The 13,531-nt window shown below is 36.9% G+C and overlaps 1 protein-coding gene across 21 annotated transcripts in view; it reads right to left on the bottom strand.

Moving 5' to 3' along the window:
• plekha7b (pleckstrin homology domain containing, family A member 7b) overlaps positions 1–13,531 on the bottom strand; it is a 94,306-nt gene that overhangs the window by 30,084 nt on the left and 50,691 nt on the right. For 18 of the 21 annotated variants that reach the window (XM_079866153.1, XM_079866141.1, XM_079866135.1 and 15 more), the window contains 5 exons: positions 11,043–11,154; positions 9,308–9,412; positions 8,821–8,893; positions 8,355–8,455; positions 1,626–1,801 (listed from right to left, as the gene is read on the bottom strand). In XM_079866153.1, the coding sequence (XP_079722279.1) occupies positions 1,626–1,801; positions 8,355–8,455; positions 8,821–8,893; positions 9,308–9,412; positions 11,043–11,154 (567 nt within the window). Of the gene's footprint in view, positions 1–1,625; positions 1,802–8,354; positions 8,456–8,820; positions 8,894–9,307; positions 9,413–11,042; positions 11,155–13,531 lie in introns of those variants that run through there. The other 3 variants (XM_079866151.1, XM_079866148.1, XM_079866147.1) reach the window with 2 other exon arrangements.

Here is a 13,531-nt window from a genome sequence, read left to right as displayed (position 1 = left end):
TGCCAACAATCCACGTGCTTCTGTGAAAGCCTTTGCCTACAAACTGAAACAAACACAGCCACTACACTAGTCCAACCAACCATAAGCAACATTATGAACCACCTTCATGGTTATTAACCACCTACTCCTCTTTTTTATGTACACTATAAAAGCCCAGCGATAAGGAAAGCCCCAGGGACAAAGCCTCATGTAAATGAAGAGCATGGGGGCAGCACACTAACATCACGCCCCAGTCTGAGTGCTGTGTTTGGGCCGGCGGCCCACAGTCAGCTGCATGCAGCGTGCCGCAGTGATACTCCTCCCCAGAGCTGCAGTGTCAAAGTGTACACAACTATGGCACTGTGCCTTCTGCACCAGCACAACATCAGTACAGTAGGTGAGTGAGAACACCACATTGCTTTTGCTGTACCCCTGAACTGTGGATCAGACATGAGCTTAAATCACTACAACACATCATACATCTACAGTTTATGACTGCCATGAGTCCTTCAAGTGATTTAAAAAGTTTTTTTTTTTTTTTTTAATAAAATAATAAGTTTCTTTATTTGGATTCAAAATTCACATCTTAAAAAGGATCCAATGATTTTTGGGGACCAAAAAAAAAAAAAAAAAAATTCATCCCCTGACAAAATTACTTAAATGCAAACCATGCAACCATTCAGCCAAAAGGTTAATATGTGATGTTTAACTTTAGATGCGGTTTAGGTCCGCTATAAGACTAATAACTTTGCTATGTAAATTCGCAGGTCAGATTTCACCAAAATTTGGTACACATTGAAAGATAACCATTCTTTGAATTGACTTGTGCTGCCAGCCTCCTGAGTAAGAAATGAATACAGCAAAAAGTCAAGCTTTAACCTTGATCGTCATTGGACTGCCTCAATGAAAACGATTAAATGTTCAAGTAGTGCAGAAACCAGTTAAGACAACTTCACTTCTGTTGTGCATGAAATAATAGAAAATATCAATCCTCACATTACATAAAGACACGTAAAAACATATAATATTAAACATTAAGTGACAGTATAAAGAGGGTTTAATAAAGGAAGTTCTAGAACAAGTGGAGAGAATAATTAATACTATACTGGGTTAGAGCTAGTTCTTAAAGAAAACATGAGATGGCTTTCATAATGTATTTATCATATTTCCGAGACAAAATAATGTAAGGTATTTGTAAGGACAAAATCCATTGGGGTTTGACTGGACCATGCAGGATTGAAAAATATTACACTGATATATTATTGGGTAGTATTATTTTTCTCCAACCATGCAGCCCTGGCCTTGTAAGATATAAAACAAATTAAGTTGTTTTAGAGGCCCTTTTTATTAAAATAAAGTGCACTGCAATGAATCCATTAAAGCCAGGAAAATGTATTAAGTGTTTTCAATCTACTATACTTTTGTATTTTGATGTATTTTAAATGATATTAAAATGCAACCAAATCACATATAATACTTTTGCTGCCTGTGGTTCCTAATCTGTTTTATGTCTGGCAAATAAAATTCTTAGTAAGGGTTATCCTATAGTTTTTAATAGCATATATTGCCCAGGTTTCTTAGATACGGATTTTGTTGAGACAGCAGCCCTGAGAGAAGAGTTGTTGCAGCAGCAGGAAGAGACTGACCTCTTCACGCCATGGCTTTGCATCAGTGCGGACTGGTTCATGGCCCGGATCCAGCCATTCATGTCCTCTTGTGTGTCGGCGCTGAAGTAGTATGTCCTCATGCCACAGTGCTCGGCCTGCGAGCCAATCAGAGAATTCTTATTGTAAATGTAGGAGCGCATTCCCGTGTGGCAGGCCTGAGGGAGAGACAGAGATAGAGAAGGGGACCGTCATCAGTGACCATGTATAGAGGTTGCACGTGCATGTGAGGCCCCGGACCAGCAGGGGCCCCAGAATTGCTGTGACAGCACCACTGTCATTTTAGCAAGCTCAGACGTCATGCTGAACTGCTCTGTTTATTTTGTTGATCTGAGCACAGGAAGAAGATTACAAACCAATGATAACTGCATTATCATTGTTACTAATATTTCCATGCACTTCTGTCAAATGATCTGCACTAGTGCAACAGGTACTGTGCAAGCATTTGAGACTTTTGTTGAAAAGTAGGCTAATTGTTGTACAACAGTCAGACTATGCTTCAGAAAATGGAAGCCCGTTATGCTTCAGAGTATAAAAATAATAGTAATTGTGAGAAAATGCAATATAAACTTTATACTTATTGAGAAAGAAAGTTGCAATTGTGAGATGAACGCGACTGTTTTGGGTCGGTAAGATATTTAAATGTTTTTGAAAGACGCCTCTTATTCTCGACAAGGATTTATTTAATCAAAAATACCTTAAATCAGTAATATTGTGTCGTATTATTAAAATTTTAAAAAACAGTTTTTTTAATTATCACTAGCCATTACTCCAGTCTTCAGTGTCACATGATCCTTCAGAAATCATTGGTCCTCAATAAATATTTCTTATTATTAATGTTGAAAACAACTGTAAGATAGAAAACGGCACTTATGACCAGAAGTTAAGAGAAATAAAGTCACAATTGTGAGACAAAGAGTGGCAAAAACTTACACAATCGCAGACTCACAAATTACATTACAAAATATAAAGCCACAAATGTGCGCAATAAAAACACTGAAGGAAGAAATAAAGTTACAATATTGTCACAATAGTTACTTGTTTTTGTTTTTTTTTACTCTGAGGTAGAAACAGGCTTCCATAAAATAAAAACCATCAATGTCAGAAAATCAACATTGAAGATCTGAACTACTCGGCAAACAAACTGTCCATGCAAAGAGAGATGAATGCAATTGTCTATTTATTCCACATATTATTATAGAATTTAACACAAGTTTACAAACAAGAGTCTCTTTTTTTCCTCTACCTCTTTATTTTGTTATTTACACAAATCAATTCTTGAGAAGACTTTTTATGAAATAAATACATTTGTTCAAATACGTTTCAGGGCTTCAGTACTAGTTCCAAAACATCACACAAATGTAAAACACAATATTAGAGATGCACACAAATACTTACACACATAAACAAAGCTGTTAAATCTCTTACTGGTGTTGTTTAATGCCAGGGTTAACAGCCCCCCCCCCCCCCAGCTTAACTTGCTCTGTGCACCTTCTGTCCTGCTAAATCTGCTACTGCCAAAATGCAACTGTTGGTCTAATCTCTCTGATGGGGGTACGGCCACCGCTCACTCATCTAAACGCTTAGAGTCCAGCTCAGCGCTTTTGCCAGGCCCACCCAGACCCAGGCAGCAGACCGTCCTTCCAAACACACACACACAGCGCTTACATCTGGTAACATTGACTCATTCTGTAGAAAGTCAATGCAGCAGCCTCTAGGCTACGTTGATGGCGTCTCTTAATTCACAATTTGACAGCTGCATCTCTGCTCACGGCACACCTCTTCAGCCTCTCCAGGAGTCTATTATCCCGCCTGTCACGAACTAATGGCTAATACAGCCCATCCGATATCTGCACCTGAAGTCTTCATATTACCCTACTCTGCTCACATAGACTTTGTTTCAGTTCCTTTACTGATAGCACATATGCGTTGACCAGAGACGTCTGTATGATGTTTGATTGTCATCTGGAAAACATCTCAGCCAACTTGAACACTTGAAATGATTGACAGACTAGTTTAAAAATAGCGACCTGTATTTTTTCATGGTTTATAGACCTGTCACAGACAAAAGTGTGTGACACTCGCTTCAGTGATCAGTCAGGTAGTAGAGATATTTTCTGTGTGCTATTCCAGAAAAATAATAGCTTTAATCTACCTTACAGAATATCTCACTTTGTCATACATACACATCTACACATACAAATAAACAAAAAAATCTGGATGGCAGAATGCACAAAAAAATAAAACAAGGGGAAAAGAAGGCACATATTGTATCTTGCAAACATTAATCACTTTTTCATGATGACAAACGATAAGAAGTGGGAGACAAAACTTGGACAAGAGAAAATTGATTTCAGTGCATGTTTTAATATCAAGTATCAGCTACTGAAGGAAAGCATGTCTGCTGATATAAATTCTTCTCACATTCCTGTCTTTAAGAAGTTAATGTCCTCGGATTACCCATCACATCCTGGGCTTTCATTCAGGGTTATCCCACTTAGAGGGATATGTGGTAATTAATCAGAGGAATTTGTTCAATCGCTTAACCTCTTCAGAGGCTAAAGGAATATTCTGGGTTATTTTATAAATTGTCTCTCAGTTTGTGAAAGTGGCCAAAAACACAATTGTATCATAACAGTTATGGAGGCGAGAATGCCAAAACATTGAAATATTCAACTGTTACAAAAGAACAGCCATAAAAAAAAATTATTGTGTTTGTATTTATGTCCAATAAAAAATGTTTTTATGTTCATTTTTAAAAACTGAGCGACAAATTGAAGTTACTATTTAACAACACGCCACAAATGCTGTCCATTGATATCAAGTTGGAACCTGGAATATTCCTCAGAAAGTTAAACATTCAAGAATGCATACATTTCAACTTGAAAACCTATCCTTTTGAGAAATTAACAATGAGCTAAACACAAAAATAATAGTACAGAGTAACAATTCAGATCTGTTATATGCTACCGTTCAAAAGTTGAGAGTCAGTGATTTAAAAAAAAAAGAAAAGAAATTTTACTTTTATTCAGAAAGGATGCATTAAATTGATCAAATGTGACAGTAAATACTTTTATAATGTTACAAAAGACTTGTTTCATATAAAATCTGTTCATTTGAACTTTCTATGCAAAGAATCTTGGAAAAAATGTATCACAGTTTCACATAATAATATTAAGCAGCACAACTGTTATTAACATTGATGATAATAATAATAAAAGTTTCTTGAGCACCAAATCAGCATCAGAATGATTACCTAAAGGATCATGTGACACTGAAGACTGGAGTAATGATGCTGAAAAATAAAATATAAAATGTATTCAAATATATCATTTAAACTGTAATATTTAAAATTATAAATTATATACTGCCTGTATATAGTAATTTGTTTTACTATATTTTTGATCAAATAAATGCAGCCTTGGTGAGACTTTAAATGTTTTTTAAAAACATTAAAAAAACCTACCAATCCCAAACATTTGAACGGTAGCGCACTGTATCTAAATATTTGTATCTGTTAAAAATATAAATACAAGCACAACTTAACAACAGACATCAGTTCATATTATAGTTCACAGTACTGATGCAATTCAGCAGCGACTGAACAGCCAATGAGAGTGGACAAATGTGTGGATAATAACCAACACTGGAACTACTGATGCAAGTGGAGAAATGTGTGGACAATAACCAACACTGGAACTACTGATGCAAGTGATGAAGTGATAAGAGGAATAGAGCAATGCCAGTCTGCAACAGTCCTCGTCTTTAATATAAGATTCGCACATTCACAAGGAAATGTCTGCATTTCCAATATTCACATCAGGGAGATTGGATTGTCGATCTGGCATTGCCTGTTCCTGAGGAAGCGGGATGAGTCGCATGCATGCGGAAACGCAGCAATGCACATGGGCTATGTGCATTTTTCATCTGCCTAGGAGAATGCCATACACGGAATGGTGATGGAGTGGAGATCCGCTGATAGTAATGAATGGAAATTAAAATACCTATTCATGCAATAGGCTGACTCAGGAGACGGCCCCTTCCACCAGATGCACCCGGTTCAGCTCCCATAATGCACCAGGTCACAACAGGAAGCAATAGGCAATTGGAATGAGAGAATCAGAGTGAGTTGTGCAAAAAACAGAGGGAGGTGGATCACGGCCTATGTGAAAAATGTTAACCAAAACTAGAAGATGTGTTGAAATGTCCCTGGTTGTGAAATATCATCAGATACGGTAAGCAGGGTGAGCTGAAACGCAATTAACATTAGAGGCAGCAAAGCTAAGCAGAATTATGCCACTGGGAGAACAAAAGTTCAACACACCAGAGAACAGGAAAAGATCATTAATAAACATCAAAACATTTAACTGCTGTAGCTGAATAAATGAATCAACTGAATCAATTGAAGCTGAACATCAGGAGTTTTCTCATGCGTACTTGCCATATCATTTGCTGAATGAAATTTAAAACCTTTCATGACTTCATTCTCGAATTCATAATCTCAAACGGCCACAGATCAGGGATGGGAATCGTAAAGAATTTAACAATTCTAGTTCTAATTACTTTTAACAATTTCAGTTCCTTAAAAGCTCCATAACCAATTGTTTTAGTGCTTTAAAGGAATAAATAAAGGGGGGGACGTAATTCCATCACCAAATGTTTCGATCATTTCAACAATAAATAAATGTAAACAAAATGTAAACCTACGACTTACTAATACGTCAGCACATTTGACTAATCTGTAGTCGTGCACACGGTATAACAGTTTGTTCCCTCATTTTTACTAAATCGTGACCATGTTGTAATAATTAATTCCCTTCGTTTAGTTAAATGAAAATGATGGAACAAATTAGTTCAATGTGTTAATAAGTTGAGGGGACGAATTTATAATTCATGGCCACAATTTACTAAAACGAGAGAACGAATTATTAATTCGTGGCCATATATTTATGTCATATGCGGGGCTCTGCGTATATTTTATTGTTTATTATCTATTAAAATTACACAACTATGTTTTTGATTCTCTAAAAAACTGCTCATCCTCAGAGTCATTTGTTCTGTAAGTGGTGTGTATTAAAAAAATATTTTTAAAAACTACCCTTACTACAGAACTTACTACTAAAGAAATCTTACAGAAAATAAACATGCAAGACTCTTCACTGCTGACTAAGAAGCCAGTAAGAGTAAAAACATTATACAAACAGCATACCTTGGGGGCTAATTTACATGAAAATAAAGCAGCCAGATGTTCAAATAGCTGCTGGCTAGTTTCACTGATGGAGATCTCCTAACTAACAACTTGCTAATTAACACCCAGAGCACCAACGCGAGAATAAGTCCCCTCACCTTGCTCTGGTACATTACAGACTTTAGGGCAAGTAAGATATTCCAAATAGAGTAGATGTATAATTAATCTCCCTGCTGGCACAATAGTCAAATAAATTCCAGCACTGGGGAATACGAGCAGGGAAATGGAGTTTGAACGGTGCATCGCGTGCCCATAGGGAAGGATGACTGAGCGTTGAATGAGCTGCAGTGATGGGATCAAACATTCCTGGAGTATTGTTCTTCAGAAGAGCTTTGCTTCAAGAGGAGACTGGGGTAAATTGCGCACAAAATGCAAACGGCTTCATACAAATTCCAAAATCTTAGTAAGTTATCAGTGAATTATAGAATAAAACTGAAGATTTTTTCCACTTCCATGGCACCTCCAAGGTTTAAGCCAGAATTGATTTTTCCAATGCAGTAAGTTTAATAGAAATGGTAAGCACTAAGCCTTCTGGGATATTATTTCACTGTCCTCCGAACCGCAGTAAACAGTGGGAGGAGGTTTGTGAGGCTCAATGGAAGCTTGCCATCAATAGGCCTCACTCAGAGAAGGGTTTAGATAATGATGAGAAGAGAAGAGGGCTGTTGAAAACTTGTTGAGCGAGTTGGGTGGAAGCTCAGTGTGAATTCCTGTGAACAAACAGCAGCTTCTGTAATGACAGCATTGTGCTGACAGACACTGAGGGGAACAATCCCGGTCAAAAAGAGATGGGCTAAAACAAGTTTAATGAGAGGCTGATAGATACAGATTTACAGTTAAAGCATGCTGTTAGACACAACACAGCTTTTAACAAAGATTTTAAAAACAAAGGTGGTATCAGCAATTTGATTTAAAAAATATATATATTAAATTCAAAAATTAAATTATAAATATTTTTCAAATATTACAGTATTTAATATAATAATTAAAAATACAAATAATTTTTAATTCTTGTGGCAAGTAATATAGTTCATTCATTTAACAGTAGGCTGTTGATTGCTGATAAGCATTTTAATGGCGATTTAATGATAAGCTTTTCAACAGACACTTTGAATGTGACTCGTTCTAACAATTTTTAGAAGCAAAAATATCATTTTTTAAATAATTATTCCCTTTGTAACCAGCAAAAATTCTCAGGTATTTTTGTCTCCTTGAAAAGAATATTTTAGGAACTCAGTGGAGGAACATGATGCTATTAGTGAAAACAAGCAGAGATTTAGTTGAGCCTGTTATGAGGTTGTGAGGGCAGTAGTAACTGATCTGTGTGGTCAGAAGAGGGCAAAGAGAGGAGTCAAACAACTGCCACATTAATCAGTCATCATTGACTGCTGCCCACACAGCACCACTGATAATAAGCTAGTAGCCGAGTAGCATTACAGTGCAGATCATTAGAACACTCTTACCTTAAAGGTGTACTTGCGGCTGATGTGGTCCTCGGGTCCCACGGGAGAAATGACATAGCTGGGAAGAGGAATGCTGCCCAGAACAGTCTCCTCTCGACTATCTGTTAGCAAAGTAGAGATGTTAGTTGAAAAGTGTTAGATTATAATTGAACAATGGTGTAATTGGTTTGTTAGCAACACTCTTAAACAAACGCATATGACAGCAAGTAAGTGATAATCCACCTCACCCACCAAAATGATTAAAAATGATCAAAACAGTATTACTTTATGTGAACTGTTAAAATAATATAATTCAATATGATCTGTGTAAGCAATAGGGATAAAAACAGGAAATGAGAAACCTGCTATTTCTTATTAAATTATAGGTAATCTCAAAACGCGTTACAGAAAATGTGATTATGGTGCAATAAAATTAGAGACCGTTCTAGATAATTGCAGCAAACTAAAGCGGAATATTATAACTCACCTTTATAATAAAACAAGCAGTAATCAGACAACACAAACCATTTCCTCTTCCACAGTCTCATGCCTGAGCTGTCCTGAGGATGGAAGAACAATAACATTTTCAAATGTATGTGTGTGGAAGTAATGGAAATTTACAAAGACAGAAAAAAACTATATTTAGAAGCAAATTTAAGCACATTTTATATTTTATATATATATCTTCATATTATCTTTTAAAAAAAAAAAAAAGATAATCATCTATCAGTACCACCCAATGTAAATATTGTTATTATTAGCGTTTAATTGGAGGCCCCTCTGTTTATATAGAATATTTATGAATTATTCTATGTTGAATAACATTCTCAGTTAATCAGTTTATTGCCTGTGGGGTCTTAGTTCATCATAAGGGCTAATTAAGATCTAATCTAACATCTGAACACCATTCAGTTCAGATGAAAATCAGACTCTGTAAATCACTCACACCAGGGTTTCACTTTTGAGGGCCGCACCTGTTTGTAGAGCCATCCTCTCACCACCACCGGGACATTGGGGTTCCTTTTGATGGAATGGTCACGCTTGCCAAAGCAATGCACCTTCCCACTGGGTTTCAAATTCTGAGGTGTTTAAAAGAAAAAAGAAAAGCACATACTTTGCTTTTAAAATTGCATACAGTGTATACACAGGCATTAATAAGGTAAAGTGGCAACCAAAAGTATTCGGATGCTTACAATAAATATAAAATTGTCTTTTTATTTTTTAAATGTGGCTAAAGTGTCAAAACTTTTTTAGGGCCACTTTATGTCCAAGGTAATTAGCAAGACTATTAGAACTGCAAAATGTTCACAATAATATGGTTTGTGGCATTTATTAATCTTGATCCATATAAAGTTCACAGAGAATAATACAGAACATATACAATGAGCTTTGCATATATTAAAGACCCCCTGTGGTGAAAATCCCCCCTGTGGTGTTTTTAATATGATTTAAGACAAACCATGTGCAAAGTCTACATCATTGCTGAGTATTTTCTCCTTAAAACTGCAGTGAATCAAACACAGTCTCAAAAACGCAGTTTGAAATCGCAGTTGTTCTCTACGTCACAAACTACCCTGTAACCAATCACGTCAACGTGCAGGCGGGCTTTAGCATATTTTGGCTCGAGGTCATGGTGCAAAGGACCCTAGGTTGAACTTACTCCGAACCATTCCTTTAAGAATATAATGAAAGACATTTAATTAACTGTTTAGAATACACAACAATGTGATAAGATGCTTTGTTAAAAAGAACCAAAGCTGGATGATGACTGATGCCCACTGGGAGCCTGGTTCTTGTCCCAGTAAAGTGTGTGTGCAGAGATAAGGGCCTCTGGGCTTGATCGATTGGTTTGTGAAAGCTCATATGATGCTGACACAGAGCTGTCATTGACAGACCAGCATCAGACTCTCTACCACACAGCCAATGTGTATCAAGCCAGGCCATTAAAACTTCAAAGTGTCAAAAAAACCCTCTAATAGGGAGACATAACTTCGTCTCTACATTTCCACTTCCAGAGCAGATCTGAGGAAACGGAGGCTTTTACTGAGCTGATATGAGACCAACGAGCCAAGGGCTGCCTAGAGATCGCCCTGACGTTTAGCCCTCAACCAAAGATGGGGTGTGTATGCAAAATGAGTTCTAACCATTATAATATTATTCATAAAAAATGTTAAAGCAAATTATAAAAATTACTATTATTAAATTAAATGTAAAACAAAATTATATAACTGTAATATAGAGAAATATAGAGAAATAGCGAGAGACATTCAATTAATTTCTCAATACCCTCCAGATGTTCTACAGTATGCAGTATTTCCTCATGACCTCTGCAAAATGCAGTGACCCACACAGGAGATTAAGTCCAGCTTCTCTGGGGCTAGAAAAATCAGTTACCCATTCCACCTACTGCTTGGGTCATTTGTCAAAATGGAAGAAATATAGCAAAAATAGATGAGGCCAATTTACTCTTCCCAAATACCTATAAAACATTATCAGTTTTCAATATGATTTCATATGAGATACACACACATGCACAGTGCACACACACACATGAAACAGTGAGGCTCTCTAGACTATCGGTCAAGCCTTGCACTTTCATGCACCTGAAGTGCTCTGCATGAACATTTCCCTTTATTGAGAATCTGCACCATGACAGAAAACATTAAACCAGTCTCAGATGAGAACTGAGAACAAGGCTGGGCTTCTCACCCTGGATCCTGAAGTGGTGTCCGCTGGGGAAGAGGAGATGGCGACAGAGGACTCGCTGACCATGCTGGGAGGCCTCGGCTCTGGTGGTGGCTTGGACATGCGTAAATTTGCCCTACAATAGTAGAAGAAAGACATGATCACTGACACCAAGTATAAGGTGTGGTTACTAATTCACTATGAAATTAAGAGTGAAATAGATGCATTTTTGTGTTTAATAACCAACAAAGTAAAGCAGAGCCCAGGGACACAAGTATACAATCGAGGAAGAGACTCAGAAGCACACTCCCTATTGAACACTCAAGTAACACGTTGTCAAACACATTCCCTGAAGGCAAACTACTCACAGACCAGGACATGAAGAGTACCAAACAAACAATATCACCACTCAGCATACGCAGCTCTGGTGAGAGTAGTGTCAAGTGACCTGGACATAGTAACAATGACAAGACATTAACCAAATCCATCCATCTATAAAAATGAAGTTAATTCGGCCAGCACACATACCTGTATTTATTTCCTGTTTTCGGTCGAAGTCCATAGTAGTCGATTGTCGAGTTCACGCGCGTGATCATAGGTAGCTAAGCAACAGTGGAGAACTCGACAATCGACTACTGTGGACTTCGACCGAAAACAGGAAATAAATACAGGTATGAGCGCTGGCCGAATTAACTTCATTTTTATTCATATCTTTCACATCTACTGCAGTCAGATTCACCGTGTTCACTCTGAAGGAATCACTCACATTGGCTATGCACTTGTAATGACACATCAAGGATGTTAAGAGGCTAAAAGCAGGTTTAAAACTTGCCCCATTGAAGTCAACAGGGAGCAAATTTTAAAAAGAGGATAACACTGTGTAGGCAACATTGATTTTTGTCGTTGTTCTCTGTACTGACAGCACTCCAAATTTACAAAAAAATGAGCTCAATGTTAAAATTGACCGGAGTTCTCCTTTAAGATGGGTTTGGTGCACACAGGGATAAAAAAGTGCCCCATGTGTAAAATGAAATACTCTGCTGTATCTTTAATGCTGTGGGCCTAATTTTCTGCCAGAGGTCCTGGACATCTTGTTCAGATACATGGCATCACGGATTCGATCAAATACCAACAGATAAAAAATCTAAACCTGACAGCCTGTTCTAGAAATCTTATAACAGAGAACAGGATGGAGAGATTCTGTATGGAGGAATGGTCTCTGATCTCTTGTCAGGTGTTCTCCAAACTCATCAGGCATTATAGGAGAAAACTCAGAGCTGTTATCTTGGAAAAAAGAGGTTGCAAAAAGTATTTAATAAAACGGGGCAAACAATTTTTCCCAACGTGTTTTGGAGAAAAACATTTATTTCATAATGTGATTTTCCCCCCACTTTCAATTATTTTACTTCAATGAAAGGTTAGATTTTTGCACATTTTTTAAATAAAATATCAAAAGGATTAAAAATGCAGATTTATTTTTTACAGCCATATTTGATCATATTTACCAAGGGGGCAAACACTTTTTCACACCACTGTACAGTACAGTACTTTTTCTCAAGGAAAATCACTCAACTAATGTTGTAAACTATACAGAGACCCTAGCTATTAAAAGTTAAAATTAACAACTTAATTGTATACAATTGCATACAAGACCATTTTTTATAATAATAGCTTTTTAGTTATATACTGTAAGAGTAAAAATATAATGAATATGTAATATAGTGTATATTTTTTTGCAAGATGCTCCTCTTTAGAGTACATTTTTCTAACTACAGAGTTTATAGACTAACTGAATTAATGGCTTTTCTGAGGTAAATGTGACGTTATGTGACATTGTTCTTAAGCGGTTTTATTGATGTCTTTCCGCGGTTGAAACATTGAGTGATTACATGAGACATGATTCAAGTTGTACAGTTTCTTTCAACATTCCTTCTGATGTTCATTCATGTTTATTTGGTGCTGTAACTAGTAGTAAAGAGATGATCGGTTCACGTGTGCTCCCGCTTGACTTAAACATGGCACATTAAAGAGCTCCAAAGCTTTATTTATATTCTCATTGTTTGAATTTTGTAGTAAAACTTACAGAATTTGAAAGCTGAGACTTTGTTTTATATCAAAAGTAACGTGCACTGTCTTGTCTGTCAGCGCATTGTCTGTGTCCTCTTTGCTCCAGGATGTTTTCGACTGGGTGTGAGAGAGTTAGCAGCCCAGCTTCAAATAGGCTATAATGCACACTGAGAAGCGCGATGCTGCACAGAAAAAAAGGTTCTTGTTCTAAAGTTGAAGGCTAAAATAAATAAGATGAAATGAAAAATTAAACTGCCAGTATTAATTACATTTTGGGCTGGCCAATCAGATGTCCAGTGCCACCACAGACACCCCTCTGGCCTCGCCACTGTATCTACCTAGCTACTTAACCTACATATCCAATTAGTCAGTCAGTCAATCAGTCCATCTACCCCTCCATACATTTATCTACATACATTTATCTTTGTATCTACATATTTATATCT

The sequence above is a fragment of the Squalius cephalus genome (genome assembly GCF_949319135.1).
Source record: "Squalius cephalus genome assembly, chromosome: 3".
Taxonomy (NCBI): domain Eukaryota; kingdom Metazoa; phylum Chordata; class Actinopteri; order Cypriniformes; family Leuciscidae; genus Squalius; species Squalius cephalus.
Note: the sequence above shows the minus strand (reverse complement) of the source record. Positions and strands in the feature narration are given on the sequence as shown.